This window comes from Athene noctua, chromosome 17 (genome assembly GCF_965140245.1).
Source record: "Athene noctua chromosome 17, bAthNoc1.hap1.1, whole genome shotgun sequence".
Lineage (NCBI taxonomy): Eukaryota > Metazoa > Chordata > Aves > Strigiformes > Strigidae > Athene > Athene noctua.
The window spans coordinates 2,504,613-2,522,037 of NC_134053.1; the positions used below are offsets into that span (position 1 = coordinate 2,504,613).

At 49.2% G+C, this 17,425-nt stretch overlaps 1 protein-coding gene across 1 annotated transcript; it reads left to right on the forward strand.

The window, feature by feature from the left end:
- Positions 1 to 34: 34 nt before the first annotated feature.
- On the forward strand, positions 35 to 15,703 carry BRAP (BRCA1 associated protein). The gene is made up of 12 exons (XM_074921453.1): positions 35 to 193; positions 386 to 544; positions 1,342 to 1,543; positions 2,354 to 2,543; positions 4,071 to 4,184; positions 4,712 to 4,860; positions 6,985 to 7,060; positions 7,651 to 7,789; positions 8,298 to 8,407; positions 10,040 to 10,129; positions 11,995 to 12,098; positions 13,350 to 15,703. The coding sequence occupies exons 1-12, from the start codon at positions 112 to 114 to the stop codon at positions 13,708 to 13,710; spliced, it is 1,776 nt and encodes a 591-aa protein (XP_074777554.1). The 5' UTR covers positions 35 to 111; the 3' UTR covers positions 13,711 to 15,703.
- Positions 15,704 to 17,425: the final 1,722 nt, after the last annotated feature.

Consider the following 17,425-nt stretch of genomic DNA (forward strand, 5'->3'; position numbering starts at 1 on the left):
CGCCGGCGTGACCCCGGCGGGGTCAGAGGGGAAAGGTGCGGGAGGCGGAAGCGGTGTTTTGTCTCCGTTGGCCTCCTCGGAGCGCGGTGGCGGCCCGCGGTGCCCGGGCCCATGAGCGTGTCCCTGGTGGTGATCCGGCTGGAGCTGGACGAGCACTCGCCGCTGCCCGCGGGCTTCGCTTACAGCGCGGCCGGTGAGTTCCCCCCGGGGCCGGTTCGCTCCCCCCGGGGGGCAGCCCTGTCCGCCGGGGCGGGGGAGGGAGCTCTGCCTTGTCCGCTCCCGGGGAGGGGGTCGCGGCCGCCGTCCCGGTGCTGCCGCCGCTGTGTCGCGGTCCCGGGGCTCCGCTCCCAGCGCCCTGTCCCAACGCCTCCTCTTCCCTGCGCAGCTCCGGAGATGGCTGCGGAGAACACCGGGGCGGCCCCGGCCGCTGTGCCGTCCTGTTTGGAAGGGAAAGGCCCCGGGGAGCGGGCGGCCATCCTCCACCAGCACCTCGGCCGCAGGGAAATGACCGACGTGATCATTGAGACCATCCAGCCGCGGCCAGGTACCGGCCTCAGGGGCGGGTAACGCTGGTTTTCGGGGCCGTGGTTGTCACCCACCCCGCTTGTGGGGCAGCTCCTCGTCGCGGGAGGGGAGCGCAGCCGTTTCCAGGCGCCGGCCCCAGCGGGGACAGCGATCTGTCAGTGTGGGGACGGTGGGGGTGCTGCTGGGTTTGTGGGTCTTGAGTCAGACACGCAGCTTGGAAAACGAGTAAAGAAGTTAAGGAATGTCTGTTGGGGGCCGGCTAGGAGAGCTGGTTACCTCTGGCAAACATTTCCTGCTCCTAAAGGGTTAATTTATTTTAGACTGTGCCGCGGGCTTGTCAGTTTTTTGCTTGACAGCGTTGCTGGTTTGTAGCAATAAAACCATTCAGCTCTGCAGATGTTTAAATTCCCTGATAAAGCGGCAGTTTAAGGATGGAAGCACCGAGTCTTGTCAAATATCCGAACTGCCAGCGGAGCAGCACAGGAGGAGCAGCCTGCTCCTCACCCCCGCTCAGCAAACCTGTCCCAGTTGCTTCGTGTTGGTACTGGTGCTTGTTGGGGATTTCAGTAGGCATGGTACAAAACTCTCCTGGCTTGACCTGCAGCAGCAGGGTCCTGCCGGGGGCTCGTGGTGGGTGTCTGGCAGGTCTGGAGTTTCCCCTGGAACAGTGAGGATGAGAGGTGCCCTGTTCTGCTGCTTTTCAGGGTTGTAATTTCACTTCTTGGGGTGCTGTTGTGTACATGCAGGCTGTGCTTAGGGAACAGCAGAGGTTTCTGATGCGCCGTTGGTAACGCGGAAACTTTTGGTTTGTAAAAGATGAGACAAAAGCTGCCATGGAAGGAAGAAAATCTTCAGAGGCTGCATCTGCCGAGGATAAAAATAAACATGACGATCAAAGTAAAGAGCGTGAGGCTGCCCCAGACTCACCATCAAAACAGCTCCCTGACCAGATTTCCTTCTTCAGCGGGAATCCCTCGGTTGAAATTGTTCACGGCATTATGCACCTGTACAAAACAAAGTAAGAATGCTTGACTAATTGTAGCTCTAGTAGGAACAAGTGCTCCTGAATAATGCTGTCACCCGGAAGGGTGAGTCTGTCACCCCGGGGCTGTGGCTCCTGAGCTGGGACAAACAGGAAGGGTGACTTGCACCCAGGAGGGCAGACGGGTCCTTGTGTTAATGGTGGAGCTTGAGGCTGGCCTTGGTCCCGCGGCTCCGGGTCGAGAGGGCTTGTCCCAGGGGCTGTAGATAAACGTGGGTTCCTTAGAAATGACAGTTGAAAGCAGCTTCTCAAGGGATCCCACAATGAAATTGTGATCTCTGGGGTCTTGGTGACAGGCCTGAGGAGCTGTCTGAGGCAGGGGGTTTCCCCCTGTGTTTCAGGGATTACAATTTCACCCTGTTCCCCTGTAATTGTGTGAGAACTTCCATTTCAGGTCTTCCTGAAAGCTATCAGGAGACACAAAATGGGCATTTGAAATAGTAACAAACATTGCTCGCTTGTTCTAGGAGTAGTTCTGAGCACCTGTGGCTTGCCAACTTCAGCTGTTCTTATAGAAAAACAGATGTCAAATTATTCCTGACAAAATCATTGTTTATTGGAGCTGCCCAGTTTAACCCTTTGCTAAAGAGTAATAGTTTCACGTGGATACGTTGGGCTCTTAGCACAACCCCTTGCTTCTCTTTCTTAATACTACAAAGGTACAAAAGAGGATTAAGCTTGACAACAAAATTACTGTAGTAACTGCAGTTGCTGGTAATGCGATGTGTCCAGCTGTGCCTTTGCTCTCTCTGAACTGAGATGAAGTTGTGTCACTTGTCTCATCAGCAAGATGACCTCTCTAAAAGAAGACGTGAGGCGCAGTGCCATGCTGTGTATCCTCACGGTCCCCGCCACGATGACCAGCCATGACCTGATGAAGTTTGTGGCCTCCTTCTACGAAGTAATCGAGCACATGAAAATCATCCGAGATTCCACTCCAAACCAGTACATGGTCCTGATAAAGTTTAGCTCGCAGGTAAGAGCTGGAAGTCCCTTTGCTGTAGAAGGGACTGTGCTGTTGTATATTGGGAGCGCTGTCGGGCTTCACTGGCCAGCTGTTAGCCAAGATTGTGCGTCACCTTGGGAGAAACAGTCCTGTCCTCTTGCCCAGGGCTTGCCCAGGGCTGCTGACTAGGATTAGTCCCACACCTTGACCTGGAGGCAAGTGTCTGCCACGTGCTAGCTATCCTATTTCTTGTTGGTAGGATATTTAAAAAAAAAAACCAAAAACCAACAAACAGTAAGGATACACAGTTCTCTGCTGTCTCAAAGCATATTAAAAAGGAGAGTGGTGCATTATACTATGCTGAACAGAAAGGACCCAGCCAGTGGGGCTTTGTTTGCATTTTAGGAAAGGCTTATTCTGCTTTTTTGAGGAGCTGTGTGGTTTCACAGCCACTGCCAGTACAGTGGGAAAAGGACAGTCACCCCCAAAACTGGGAGCCTAGGGGGTGAACTGATAACCAGATAACAGAATTTGCTGCTTATTGGTCCTCTTGAACTACGTAGCTTTAAGCTTTTCCCCTGCCAGTTCCCATGGGGACTTGTACCTTCTCTTCTCCCAACTGCAAATGACTTATTTTGGGGTTCGGGGAGAGGTTCCCCCCAGCCGTGAATGCTGTGTGAGGTATCTCCCGTGCCTGTTGCACTGGTGTAGTGTTTGTGTGCGTTTTGTGCTCTTTGCAGTAGTTGCAAAGACGCATTTTGTACTTCGCTGTATCAGATTACACGGGCAAATACCTAGTGCTAAACGGCCTTGCAGCAAATCCATAAACTTGGACTCGATCCACCCAGAAATTCCTGTTCCTTAGGAAATTCCCTGAAGCCCTGTTCCCCAGTGACCCCTAATGACTGCGTCTGCAGGTAGCAAAAGCAAATCTCAAAGGGCCTTAATGCTTCTGGCTGGAGTGAGCAGGAATATGGCTTTCAGCTAATTTGCCTCGATCTGGTGCGATCTTTTACAGGAGAAAGGGTTTGGGGAGGTTACTGAGTGAAAGTGGATGATGTATTTGACAGGTTTTGTTTTGGTTCTGCCTCTTTACAAGTGCCTCTCGGGCACAGTTCAGAGCATGCCTGAATTGTGACCAGTGAAATGGATTCTTTCCCACAGTTAAATTGCTCTTTCTTTCCCTGACACGGGTATCGGTGTCCTGCAATGTGGCCCTTTTAAATTTTTGCAGAGACCAAATTTGCTTTGCAAATACACTGAAATTGCTGACAAAGGGCAAATCAGATGCTGAAGGGAAATCTGTTATTCCTGCCGAATGCTCGGATGTCAGAGTAGCTGTCGTTGCCGTGAACTTCACTTCTTGTCTTCAAGTGGTAACGCTAAACCCGGTGCCAGGATGCAGTGCCTGCTGGCAGGAGCTGAAATATCTCCTCTGGTGTTACGGGGCTTGGTGGAGGGGAGAAGAGGGGGTACAGCTGGTTTCTCCTCCTCTTCCTGGGTTGTATCAGCTGTGAGTTTTCTCTTTTTAACTGGTTTCCTTGGTTTTGTGCACAGGCTGATGCAGATAGCTTTTACATGGCGTGCAACGGTCGGCAGTTCAACTCTATAGAGGAGGATGTTTGCCAGCTGGTGTACGTGGAAAGGGCTGAAGTCTTCAAATCAGAAGATGTAAGCTTGTTTTGGTTTGCTTTTTTTGTTTTGTTTTCCCTGCACTTCAGAGAATTTTAACGGGATGATTTGGACTGGGCAGGATGCTGTAAGAACTGCTTTCCTGCCTCAACCCAAACCCCATTTCCCATTCCAGTGCTACTTGGGGGAGTTTGTTTGGTGACTTCATGGGCTTCGTGCCTCACGTCTGCAGCGTCTCTGACCTGACCCTCCCATGGGCAACAGATCGAGTGAATCCAGAAAACAGCACAGGGCTGGTTGCAGGTGCAGCCACTGCACTGAGCCCGTGCTGTGATGAGGATCCTGGCTGTGGTCTATTGAATACTGTGGATCATGTTGTGTTTCGTTGTTTTGTTTTTTTTCCTGAATTTCTAACCACTGTGTAACCTCACAGGATTACTCTGTAGTGGTTTTGCACCCTAATGCCAGCACTAATAGGAGAGAACTTTGACTTTTTCTTATGTGGCTGCTTTATTTATGGTGATTGGAAGGTGCTGAGCAATTTGTCTCTGCTTGGTCTTTTGAAGGGGGCCAGCCTGCCTGTGATGGATCTGACGGAGCTCCCGAAGTGCACGGTGTGCCTGGAGAGGATGGATGAGTCCGTGAACGGGATCCTTACCACGCTGTGTAACCACAGCTTTCATAGCCAGTGTCTGCAGCGGTGGGAGGACACCACGTAAGAGCCTTTTCTTTATTTCCATATCTGAAACTCTGTTTTGAGTGTGGTGGTTTCATGCTGACAAGACTGGTTCTGCTTATCCAAATGTGGGGGCAGGAATTACTGCAAGTTCTAATGCACTTTTTTTTTTTTTTTTTCCCATTAAGGGACTCCCAGAGAGAAATCTCCCCGCCAAATTTAATTGAAGAGTGTCTCCCATGGGCCTCACTGCTAAGGCAGGCAGGGAGTTGTAGAGTAATGCTGATTATTTTAAAATAGTGTAGGATAAAAATACTGAGGCAAACAGCACTGGATGCACGCACAGCCCTGTTTCACTCAGTCATTCCTGTGCTTGGTGTAGCTGAGGCTGCGCCAGAGGCAGATCTGCTCCTCTGGCTGGAGCTTGAGGGTCCTTTGGGGAGCCCTGCAGTGCTGCTGCCTCACTTAAAGGATGCAGGTGTGCAGGGGGACAGGATGGGAAAGTGAGACAGAAAGGAGACAGGGAGGAGGAGACGGGGAGAAGAAGTCAGGAAGGGGAGGCAGGATCTACAAGGTGGGTGTGGGCTGAGTGAGGGGAGCGGCACTGGGCAAGGGCTGGGGGTCAGACCTGAGTCTGTCCTTAAAGCAGCTCTTCTTTCTGCTACTGCTGAGCCTTCCCTGTTCTGGCCCTTTCCATCTTTCACACCCCTGTGGATGGGGATTTCAGGGCGTCCGAGCTCCTGACTGCAGAGCCCCCCAGTGCTATCAGTCGTGTGTATTTTGCGTTCTCCTGGATGCTGTTTTACTGCGTGCCGGCTGGTCAGAGATAGTGCAGCGGAAGGCTGCTGGTCTTCACTGTCTTTTCTTCTCTGTCACTGGTACCCCTGACTGCCCGATTCTCTGACAGGAGCGTGAGGAAAATCTTATCCCTCTGTATATCATTTGTAAGCCAAAGTAACAGAACCTCAGTAAGATTAATCAGATTTGTAGCTATTCAAGTTTATGGGCTGCTTTGCTCCATAAATCAAACCCAGTTTAAATTTGAAGCAGTGGAGCTTAGCCAGCGCAGGAGCAAGATCCAGAATAGCACTTAAATATCTAATATACAATTTAAGCAGAACTTATGCTCCCGGTCTAGAAGAACGATAAAAGAAAATCCCTGTCCACTTTGCTTAGGCGCCACGGAGGCTGTAAGTGCCTGAATTTGTATAAAAAGCTGACTGCAATCCAATTGTCTCCTCCCTTGAATATTTCTGTAGCTTATCCAGCAGCTAATGAAAAATACATAAACAGTCCTGAGAGCAGGATGCGCAGCCTCAGTTCCCCCTGTCCCTAGCTGAGCTCCTAGTGCTTGGGGTCTGGACAAAGGTACCTTCTGGCTTGGGTCTCCTGTCTTTCTGGCAGCACAGTGGTACAGTTCCAAAAGAAATGATATCAGGGTGCCTGCTGCTGATTCTTTTAGGGTACAGTTATGGGATGTTCTTCCTGGAAGGGCTGAGGCTGAATCCATTGGGTTGGGGTGAAACTGAAGCACCTTCTCATCTCTTTAGGGTTGTTTTAAATACTAAGGTACGTTTGCAAAGTGTAGGTACCTCCCTCTGTCACTCAGCCTGTCCTCAGCAGTGTGTAGTTACAGCATCTTTCCACAACAGTGTGTAGCTGCTGCATAAAAGCCTGCAGGTGACGGAGACCTGAAGATATCAGCTGGCAGCAGTCTGGAGGAGCAAATGTTCAGAGATGTGTAACACACGTACAACTGCTTCTTGCAATGTTTATGGCTGAGGTGGGGAAGGGTTTCGTGAGCTCGCTCGTGGCTGTTTCGCTCACTGGCAGAGACTGACGTTGCTGGCAGCCCCACTGATGCTCTTGGTTGCAGATGTTCTCTGTGCTTGGACTGCAGCAAAACCAGATCAAGCTGAGACTGTGAAATGGCTTTGGAAGAACTGTTCTTTGTTTTCCTGTCACTTACTGGGTTAAAAACAATAGCTTTGCGTGGAACGGAGGCGAATTTGAGTGGGGTAAACATGAACCAAGAGATGTGTGCACATAGGGAGCATCCCGCAGCATCAGGCGTTTCCTTTGAGCTCTCTGGCTCTCTTTTTAATTACCATAATATTAAGATGGAGCTCCTTGTGTCTAATCATGATGCTTCTTGCCCTTCAGGTGTCCTGTCTGCAGGTACTGCCAAACGCCTGAGCCAGTGGAAGAGAACAAGTGTTTTGAGTGTGGAGTTCAAGAAGTAAGTAGGTGGGTGGATGGTGACTGAGATCTAGACTAGATCTGACTGCACAGCTGCTCTAGTTGCTTTTGGGGTTAATTCTGTGGCTGCTTTGGGGCTGATTTTACCAGACAGTGGTGTATCTGCTTTCCTTTTGAGTTGGAATCAGTACTGGGAAGGAATCTTACCTCACAGATTTCCTGTTCTGACGAATCTTTGTTTCTTAGAAAGAAGTATTAGCATATAAGCTGATCAGAGTGTGATGAGTATGGTAGCAGGCAGGTAAAGTGGCACTGAACTTGGTGGTCCCTTCTAGCCTGTGCTCTTCAGAGCTTGCTCTTGTCCTGCTGAGGTGCCTCGTTCGTTAGTCGAGGCCATTCTTCCCTCCATGTTTGTGCCCATCTGTCAGCACCTGCAGCCTTGTAATGAGCAGGTACGTCCTTGGGTTCAGCCTCCCAGCTGAGCAGAGCTTCAGAGAAGGAGGGGGAGAAGCGAACGCTGGTGGCTTCCTAAGGAAGCGACAGGGTGTGCACAGCGCCAGCGTGCCATCGGCAGCACATCAGGCCTCTCGACAGCGCTGCCTGTACAGAGCTTTCTCCTTCTGTCGACAGAACCTCTGGATCTGTTTAATATGTGGGCACATAGGCTGTGGCCGGTACGTGAGTCGACACGCTTACAAACACTTTGAGGAGACCCAGCATACCTACGCGATGCAGTTGACCAACCACAGAGTCTGGGATTATGCTGGAGGTAAACGCTCTGTTTTCCCCTCTTGTAGGGTGACCTTGTTTGTAAAACGGCTTTCGGGACCCCTTGGTAAGAATATTTGCCATAGAGTTTGCTTGGAGATTAAGGGGTTTGCATCTGTACTAATACCTTGTCTTTTGGGAACATCCGTCTCCTCTCTAATAGCAGTTTTTGTGGGTCTGTAGCAGATGGAGGAGGGAGAACATGATTCTGTAATGAACCAGGGCGGTCCCATAGTCTCTGTGGAATGTGTTTGTTACTCCCTTTCCATCAATTTGCCCTGAGGTATGGGAATGGGCTGCTGTAATAAATATCCTGTAAGGTGTCTGTGCGAAGTCTGCTAAATAACAAATACATCTGTTGTTGGCTTTCTGCCTTGCTAATATGCTGTTGCAGCAGTCTGCACGGTTAATTGTGCTGCATAAAGTATTTCCACTGGTGTCAACCTGGGTGTTCTTAAGCTAAAACTCCCTGTGGTTGAATTTTTTTTTTTTTTTTTTTCTCTCTTCAGATAACTACGTCCATCGACTGGTTGCAAGTAAAACTGATGGGAAGATAGTTCAGTATGAGTGTGAGGGAGATATGTGTCAGGAAGAGAAAATTGATGCCTTACAATTAGAGGTAAATATTTTGGCTTGTTAGACTCTGCATTGTGCTGCTGTGTGGAAGTGTTTCAAATCCAGATATGACTACAGGAAAATTACATCAGCTTATGCAGCAAACCTGCTCTCTGCATGTAGGCAATCATCTTCAGGCAAAAGCAGGATGTTTTTACTGCCTTTTTTTTTAAAAAAAAAAACCCAACCAAAACTTCTTGGCTCTGCAGAGCCAATGCAGCTAAGCGTAAGCTGGCTGCAGTTGTGTCCTGTGTTCAGCAGTAGATTGAAGGTTAGCTGGTTACGCTGCTGCAAACACTCAGGTCAGTGGAGAGAGAAATGGTTCTGAATGCTCGAACTCACCAGAGCTTTCCTCGTGGATCTGTGGCTTGGCTGAAGAGCCAGGATGTGTGTGGAGCTGTCAGTTGGAGTAGTTTAGCTTGTAAATGGAACGGGTATGTAGGAACCCATAGCTGTGTGCTTACCTTGGCTGTCAAAGAAAGCCAACAGCCCCGTTCTGCTCCCTTCTCTTGAACAGATAATGATTTTTTTTCTTTTCTCTTTTTTTTTTCTTTTGGTGGTACCTGTTGGCCTGCTTCTCCTACCCGAACTAGAACAGTAAAGGAGAGAAACTCAAAATTAGTGCTCCACTGAGCAAATATACTGCAGAATGATTTCAGCTGCATTAGACACAAGGGTATCTGAGGAGGAGCAGCCCATAGAGACCAGGCTTTGTAAGCTTATTGCTCACATAAATATTTAGTTGCTTTTCCGCGACTTCTCTGAGTAATACTTAGATGCAAAACCAGCTGGTTTTAACCCCTTTTTTCTGGGAGGTTGGTGCTTAAAGTATGTAAGACCTCTCTACCAAGGTTATGAGATCTAAGTATTTCTAGAGAGAATTAATTTGACAGTGTATTTTGGCACTCAGATATTCCTGAGAGTGTTCAAGGCTTTTTGCACAGGTTTAATCTGTAGTGAATGCCTAATTTGGTGCTTATTAGCCTGATGATAAGAAATGATCAGGTTTTCCAACCTTCTCATAACTCATTTGCAGAACCAGAAGGAAAAAGAGGGGATGTAAGGCATATATCCTTGTTCAGATGCCAAAGTAACGTTGGAAGGGGCCAGACATGTTGGAGAACAATAATTGTGAATAGTTGTACACAGCTGAGGATGCTTTCCCAGAGATGTTCTTACTGTGAAGCTAGAAATGTGCATTTACCCTTTTGCCTTGGGTTTTGGGCTGGGAATGAGCAGCAGCTCAGCCTTTGGGATCTCAGACTCTTGATGGGGATGGTCGATGCTTCAGTTTCCTGTGGAGCGTGAAACTTGTAGAGATTTATTACTACTACAATGAAAAATCTCTTCAAAAAGTTTTTGGCATGATACTGGGTACAGCTTGGCAGAACTTTTACTTGCTCCTTGCTGTTGTGCTCGAAAGGCTTTCCTTGACTTCAAGTGATTTGATTTGGAAACCAAATTGGTGAAACACATCTGCTGGATCTGCAGTTTGCGCATATGTTCAGAATGTCCTGTATGCTCAATTTCATCTGATTAAATTGATTTGTATATTGGAGCCCTTTGGGGTTCTTAATCAGCGTAGCCATCCTTACGGAAAAGCTGACCGTTCTGTGTGTATCTTCTGTGTTTATAGTACTCGTATTTGCTAACGAGCCAGCTGGAATCACAGCGAATCTATTGGGAAAACAAGATTGTCCGAATAGAAAAGGATACGGCTGAAGAGGTGAGCTTTGCTCTGGGCACGTGTGAAACTGCTGAAACAGGCCCCGGGATGCTGTGAAGTTAAATGGGAGATGGAGCTGTTCAGTCTCTCCTACAGCCCGATCGTTGTGTGACGTGGCCTCACGTAGCCTGTTTCACTGCCAGCTGAGAAAACTGGCTCCAAGATCTATCCCTTATCTCAATGCTCAGATCTAGCAATTTGCTGCTCGGTGGTGCAGAGGTAGGTAGATTGCCACCTAGATGGAAGGTTGATTTAAAATGTGCTGCTCAGGAAACTGCAGCAGTGGTGGAAGCAAGTCCGTGGTACTGCAGGATCCCTGCTTGCTGCTGCCATCCGTCTCAGGCTGACGTGTGTCTCTAGGGAGGGTTAGTGTAGCATAGACAATATGACTTTAATTTGTGCGGCTGCAGAAAGGGGAAGCTGTCTTTCTGCTCCAAATGCATATTGATTTGCCCTTTCTTTTTGATCCCCCATCTCTCCTTGTCACCCTTTGGGAAAAGTTCAGAGTCTCCTCCTATAAAGCATCCTGTGGGCAGGACCACTTCAAAATGTCATGGGCAAAAACCCAGTGAGAATATTTTAATGCCTTTCACTCTACGTAGATCCTTTCAACTAGGTTTAAAGTGCATCAGGATTTAAGGTTGAGTCCTGAACTGAACTTTCTACATGACTTCTAATTAAGCATTTAGTATCTGCACTTAAGTAGCATCATGAATGTAGCAATTATGACCATTGAAATAGTGGTCATTGACCTTGGTCTAGAGAACATCCCCAAAATCTTATGGTGGGCCCTGTAAAAAGAAAAGATACAGGAAAAATCGTCTTGCACAAGACCATGAAACATGATGCACAAAGCAACCTCAGAGTGAAGCGACTATGATACATGCACCACATGCAGTTTCATGTCCAAAGAGCCTTACAATTTTACTCGTGGCACTTGCTCCATGTGAGTCTTGTCTGGCTCCGTGCCACTACGCAGTGTGTTCCATTATCAGCGCTCAGGCCACTTCCCCAAATGAACCATCAGCTGCATAAACATTCAGTGATTAAGGCCGGAAGGCTTAAAACCTGCTCTGCATCGACTCTGGCATCAGTGAAGGCACCATGTGTGCTGACACTGACATTTATCCAGATTGCTCCTCCAGGAGAGCATTTTTCCCTTAAATTCCTGCCTCCACTACAGGCAGGCATGCTTTTGACCCTAATACAGAAAAAACAAGTCTTATGTTGGAGGTTTTAACGTATTCTGTGCCATGCCTAGAGAATGAGAACTTGGTTTTCTTCAGCAGTAAGAGTCTGGGGAAGAGGAAGCCAATGTACGTGTGTTTCTGTTGGCGTTTTGCATGAGTAAGATATTCGTGTCAGTAGGTCAGTGCCTTATGACAGCGAGCTGCTGAGTCAGTGCTGAGCAAAGGAGCATGTTAATTTTCAGACTATACTTATTTGAGTTTAGCTTAAAATGAGCAAAAGCCTGGCGTTGTAAAGCCTTAAGATGGAAATTTAAGTTTGCTGACAGGTACAAAAATGTCTGAGAGAATGGCTAAATGAATGCTTAACTGCAGTCAATAAGAAGTTAAGGATCTGATGCAGCTTTTGTTTGAATGGGGTGCCTGGCACAGATCTGCAGCCTGAGTTGCTGTTCTGTGTGAGCAGCTTCCACGGCAACGTGGTTCCTTGTCGGGGTACTGCAAAGTGTAATGCAGGGGGTCTTCATCGAAATGAAACCTTTTCTTGACTCAAAACTTGCGCTTACCTGGAGGTGGTAAGTGGTCAAAGTCTAGAAACCGCTCCAGAAAATTGAATGTCATAATGAAAGTGCAGAGGACTTTGATCTGTTTGAAACGCCTGTGTGTTTGTTTTTACAGATTAACAACATGAAGACCAAATTTAAAGAGACCATTGAGAAGTGTGACAGTCTGGAACAGAGGCTGAATGACTTGCTCAAAGAAAAGCAGTCTGTCGAAAGGAAGTGGGTACCGCTGCCAGGTTTAGTTCCATGCAGCCATTAAAACTCCGTGCACTGACATCCAAAAAGAAAAAAAAAAGAAAAAAAAAAAAATATCTTGCTATTCCTGGGCGGTTTTGAGCTATTTAAACTGGTATGCTGAGAACACAGCTGATTTTAAAAAAAGCTCTCATTTCTGTAGGTGTTCACAAATTGGAAGTGCCTGTTGAGCGGAACACAGCTTTTGGGCTCTTGGCTCTTTTTACATGGTCTGCATATTTAGCATTCAGAAATCTTTCCTCTGCCTGCTCAGAAGGAGACGCCAGTCTGGTTTGCAATTGGCAGATACCTCCAAGGAGAAGAAAGGCAGCTCCACGGAGCCATCTCACCCAGCCCAGGGAGAAACGGAGAGCTTAGGGAGTGTCTGGCTGAGAGAAGTCAAGCACAGGGACTGTGCAGCCTGTGTTCCAGCTCCCTAGGTGGGACTGTGTGCTTGGTCCCTCCTGGCCCAGCAGGCCCCTGGTGCTGCCACCTCTCTGGCTGTCCTGCTTGGAACAGGCAACCGTGGCTAGTGAGCCGGGGTTCCTGCAGCCCGCCTTGCTGAGGGGAAAAGAGCTTGTGGATGATGCCAGCAAGCTTTCAGGGCAAAAGCACTGAGTTTTTTAGGAGCAGGGAGGCACTGTGTGAAACGTGAGGCTACTGAGAGCCTTGGGGGGGCATCTTGCTTCTGAAGGAAGTGGTATCTTCAGGGCTTTGTACTCAGAGTGTGGTGGGTGCCAGCATCTGGGAGTCCCTGACTGCCCTTGGCGCTCTCAGGACCCCGAGTCATCCCTGTGCCCTTTTTGGCACCTATTCCATAAGTTGTGGATGCGTGTTTAAGGTTACAGTCCCGTGCTCCCCAGCACACCCTGCCTGCTGGCACCTGGTACAAGATGGAGTTGCCCCACTTGCAAGGGGAGGAATCCCCCCAGGTTGTGCAGTTTGTGGGACACAGGAAGGGATTTGGCTTCACCACATCCTATTTCATGTGCAGGTAACACCGTGAGGGCAAACAGGTGCTGGCAAGCCTTAAACTGGGTAGAAAAATCCTCAGGGGCATTTCAGAGTCCTCTTGCGTTGCCTCCCCTTGCCCATCTTTTGCCAGAAAACCAAATTTCAGGGGGTCTTGGTGGGGCTGGGGGTCAGTTGCCCTAAGGATTGGAAATCAAAAGGATGCCGTAGTGTTTGATCTAGGCGTAGCATGCTGCTTTCCTGACTTGTGCTTCTGTTTGTAAGGTGTTCTCAGCTGAATAACAAAGTGGCTAAACTCTCCAACGAGCTGAAGGAGGAGCAAGAACTGAATAAGTGCTTGCGAGCGAATCAAGCCTTGCTTCAGAACAAACTAAAGGAAGAGGAGAGAGTGTTAAAGGAAACGTGTGAACAGAAGGACCTGCAGATCTCTGAGATCCAGGAGCAGTTGCGGGATGTCATGTTCTACTTAGAGACGCAACAGAAAATCAATCACCTCCCCGCTGAGACCCGACAGGAGATTCAGGAAGGACAGATCAACATTGCGGTGGCATCTTCTGCCAGCTCCTCCACGGGGAGCACGGGCAAAGCTTCTTCCAGGAGAGGCCGTGGCAAGAGGGGCAAATGAAAATCGGAATGCCCTGCTCCCGTACTGGAACTGGCCGTGCTGGTGGTAGGCCAGGCTCACCGCTCGGGACTCCGGCTGGGAACACCCAGTTTACTAAAGCTCAGCTAGAAATTGTCTTCAGAGCTGCTTATAAACCTGGCTGCCAGTCAGTGGAGGTGTCTGTGGTATTTAAAAGCATTTCACTGCACTATTTAGCTATTTTTAGGCAGATCTTAATGACCATTTTGCCTTCCTACCTTTTCAGAGCCCCTCCTATCATGCATTTGACTTTCTTCTTGGAGAGTGTACTGTTTTGGGGTGGGTGGGTGTGTATGTGTGAACATCGCATTCCCTAAGGGGATGCTGTAGAGTAGGCTAGGCCCAGTGTGTAAGGCTTTTCCAGTTCTCCTGGATTAAAAGTATTCTCAGTTAAGAAACGATTTTATTTAATAAACAGCGTAAATTAGATTATATCCATCTCCTTTTAGTACGTGCAGTCCTGACACTGCAGAACTGCCAGCGCAGGAGTAGAACTGTAGTTTGGGAATGAGGAGTGAGGTGTGGAGAATAAACCATCTTAGTGGTGTAAGAAACCGAACGAGTCCTAAAGGCTTGTAATCTAGGATATTAAACACTTTAAGGGACTTTGCTACTGTTTCTTCATTTTTAAAGATGGCACCTGCAAGGCCAGCACTTGCCGCCTTCGGGGGTAAAGCGTGAAAAGTTTTCTATTCTGGAAACGTGGTTATTTCTGTAAAGTCAATGGGGAAGCCTGGGACAGGTGCTGCACCGACAGCTCCCGCAGCGCTCCCACCCCCTGCAGCGGGCTGTGGGCGCGTCCCCCCTGCACTGGGGGGTGTTGGCACAATTCTGGGGTGCCGTCCCCCTCGGCGGGAGGTGAAGCGAAGGACTAAGGCGGCGTTTTCCGAGCTCCGCTCTGCTCCGCCGTGGCTGGGCCCGGCCTTTGCAGCTGCAGGGCCCTCACAGCTGGATGCAGCTGCTGTTTCCAGGGTCTGGGATCACATCGTGCTGCTCTAAAACGTGGCACTGGCCAAGCTCTCAGCTGGCAAAACTTGCGTGTTATTTGCCTCAGAGGTGTGCAGATCCATAGAGGAAATTTGAGGAGAAATCTGTCAGGCTTTTTTATTTTTTTTTGGTTGGTTTTCACTTAGAATATATACCAGATTTGATGCTCTGGGGTGGGAAGACTTTTACCCTGGTTGGAGAAGTGACCGTCCTGGTTTTGCTGTGTTGCGCTCAGCAGTCCGAGCATGTAAAGGCTAATTCTTTATTGAAAATGGCTGGGGAATCTCAGACCATAGTAGGATCCTTCGCTGTCGTTCGAACCACAGGGACAGCCGTGATTTTAGTCTGTAACACTGAAAACACAGCTCTGGCTTACCAGCTCCAAACTGGAACGAAGAAAGAAAACAGCTAGTCCTTTATTGCTAGAAGTTGTTCTTTTTGGCCAGTTGAAAGGAACGAGTTACAATGACTAGACTGCCTCTCGGAAGGTGAGTTGTTACAATCGGCTTCCTGACTTTACAGACTGGAAGTGCTGAACTTCCTCACTTTGAAATACAGGGCGCTTGTTAGTGCACCCACTGCATCCACTGCTTGGGTTTGGAGATCTGCCCCAACCATCGGGAACTTCAACCTTTTCTAACTTTGTAGCATGAATGTACACTAACTCTTTTCTAGTGTGTGGATTGTACAACCAGACCTCTGCCTTCTGTAAATTATTCTGAGGACCTAGAGATGTACAACACAGCTTGCTCTCCTATAGAAACTATTTTATTTAAGATATATTTTTACACCATCTAAGATCCTCTGACCTTTTGCTGAAAGCTTGCTTTGTGTAGAACACTAAGATGCTGTACTGTATCTTGGAATTCATTTTCAAAAAATGTGATTGAAAATTAAACCAGCGTGCAGTATTTCTGTTTGTGTATTCAACTGGAAGTGGAGGGAGGAGACGGCAGGGAGAACAACAAAACATGTGACTTGTTCTTTTTGAAGTCTTCTACTTTTTAACTCGACGGCAAAGCTGTCCAAAAGAGCTTTTTGTCATATTTGGGTTGGGGGGAAGTTTGGCTGAGCTGAAAAGAGCAGATAAGGCAGGGTAATTATCTCTGCCCCATGTGAAGTGGGCAGCTCACGCAGAAACAACAAGGCTTGGTGAATACTTTTGCACTAAACCAAATCCCCCTCAGTCCTCCAGTCCCCTCCAGCTTCTCCTAAACTCACCCTGGGTTATGAGGTGGCCCCGGGCTGGGACCACTGCTGTGGCTCGAGCCCACACGTGGCTTGTGGTGAAGGGAAAAGTCCCCGCAAAGGCCGGCCCGTGACACTTCCTTACCCGTCATCCGGACACCCCAGTGCCTGGAAAAAAGCGTCGGTGCTCGGATCTCTCCAGCCTGCGGTCAAGTTTTGACATCTGCAACTTGAACAACAGGTCAGCTTTGTGGCTGATGACTCAGTATCACCACAGCAGAAGGTTGCAGCAGCATAAAACTTCCCCCAAGCTCTGGACAGCTGAGATTGGCCAAGCTCCTGCTATGATTAAAAACCTTTAAATAGACTTTTTTTTTCTTTTTTTTTTTTTTTTTTTTGGATCATGAAAGAAACATAATGAACAGCAAAGGGGTTTTAGTGTCTCTGCTGGTGCTGTGTTGGGTGGCTGGAGTGGTATCAAAGGCAGCTCTAGGACAAAGCCTGCCTTGGCACTTGCTACGTGGCAGAAATGGAGAGATGTTCTAGCAGGAGCAAAAAAGGGGGGACCTGCCCTCTCCTAAAAGGCTGCCGGTAGCCAGCACGTTCTGTGAACATCCCTGGATCCTGCTGTTCCCTCTCTGCAGAAGGTCCCCAATTCACAGGCTGGCGGAGAGGGAACAGGACAGCAAAACAACTCGTGATTCTACGTAAAATGGCAAAAACGCCCAAGGCCGCCCAACAGCCTCTGCTGTCAGCTCTGCACCCCTGCGGTGAGAGCACCCACCTCCTCCAGAGAGGGGGTCAGCGGGCACTGCGGGAGAGGCGTCGGGATTTCAAAGGGCCAGGGAGAAACACAGATGGAGCAGAGTGACAGCCAGAAGTTGCACGAAGCTTGGCAGAGTCCTCTGCCCTTTGAGGATGCTGAAATGATTCACCCCAGCAGCTGCTCTCCAGCGAGCGGCGGGGAGAGGAGGTTACACGGGGCGAGGGGTCGGCACGGCTCCTCGGGACGGAAAGGGCTGTGCCCCCCTGCTTGGAAGGGGAACGCAGGGCAGCTCGGGGTGAGCTGGGGCTCAGCCATCACTGCTTCGCACCAGAGATGTTCCCGATCAGCAAATGGCAAAATCCAGGTTGGCGGGAGGCAAAAGCAGCGCGGCTCTGTGGGGCTGGATGGCTCAGGGGGGGCTTCCCCCAGCACCTCCAGCCCCTGAAGGGTACGTTGCCCAAGCTCTGAGCAGGGTCTGCTGGGGTGGGAGGGGAACGCAGCACCCGAGACCTGTGGCCCCCTCAGCCCCCCCCGCCCCAGTCTCTCTGCTGAGGGGTTCCTGTGGCCCTTTCGGGAGCAGCCCAGTGGTGGCCTCCAGAGCCCTCGCCGTGGGTGCTGCAGTTTGGGGTGAGACGTCTGGCTGGCATCGCTCTGTTTCACACAGTTCCAGGGACTCATTCATTTTTTTGGTGGGCTAGTTTGCCCCTTGGGAAAAACCTGTCCCTTAACACCAATTAATGCCCTCCACGATGCTGG

What these genes read in the sequence shown, in the direction of transcription:
- BRAP (XM_074921453.1), top strand. Translation starts at nt 112, where the DNA reads ATGAGCGTGTCCCTGGTGGTGATCCGGCTGGAGCTGGACGAGCACTCG. An exon ending in AGTCTGGGATTATGCTGGAG is followed by an intron (nt 7,790 to 8,297) that starts GTAAACGCTCTG and finishes TTCTCTCTTCAG; the next exon opens with ATAACTACGTCCATCGACTG. An exon ending in TTGATGCCTTACAATTAGAG is followed by an intron (nt 8,408 to 10,039) that starts GTAAATATTTTG and finishes CTGTGTTTATAG; the next exon opens with TACTCGTATTTGCTAACGAG.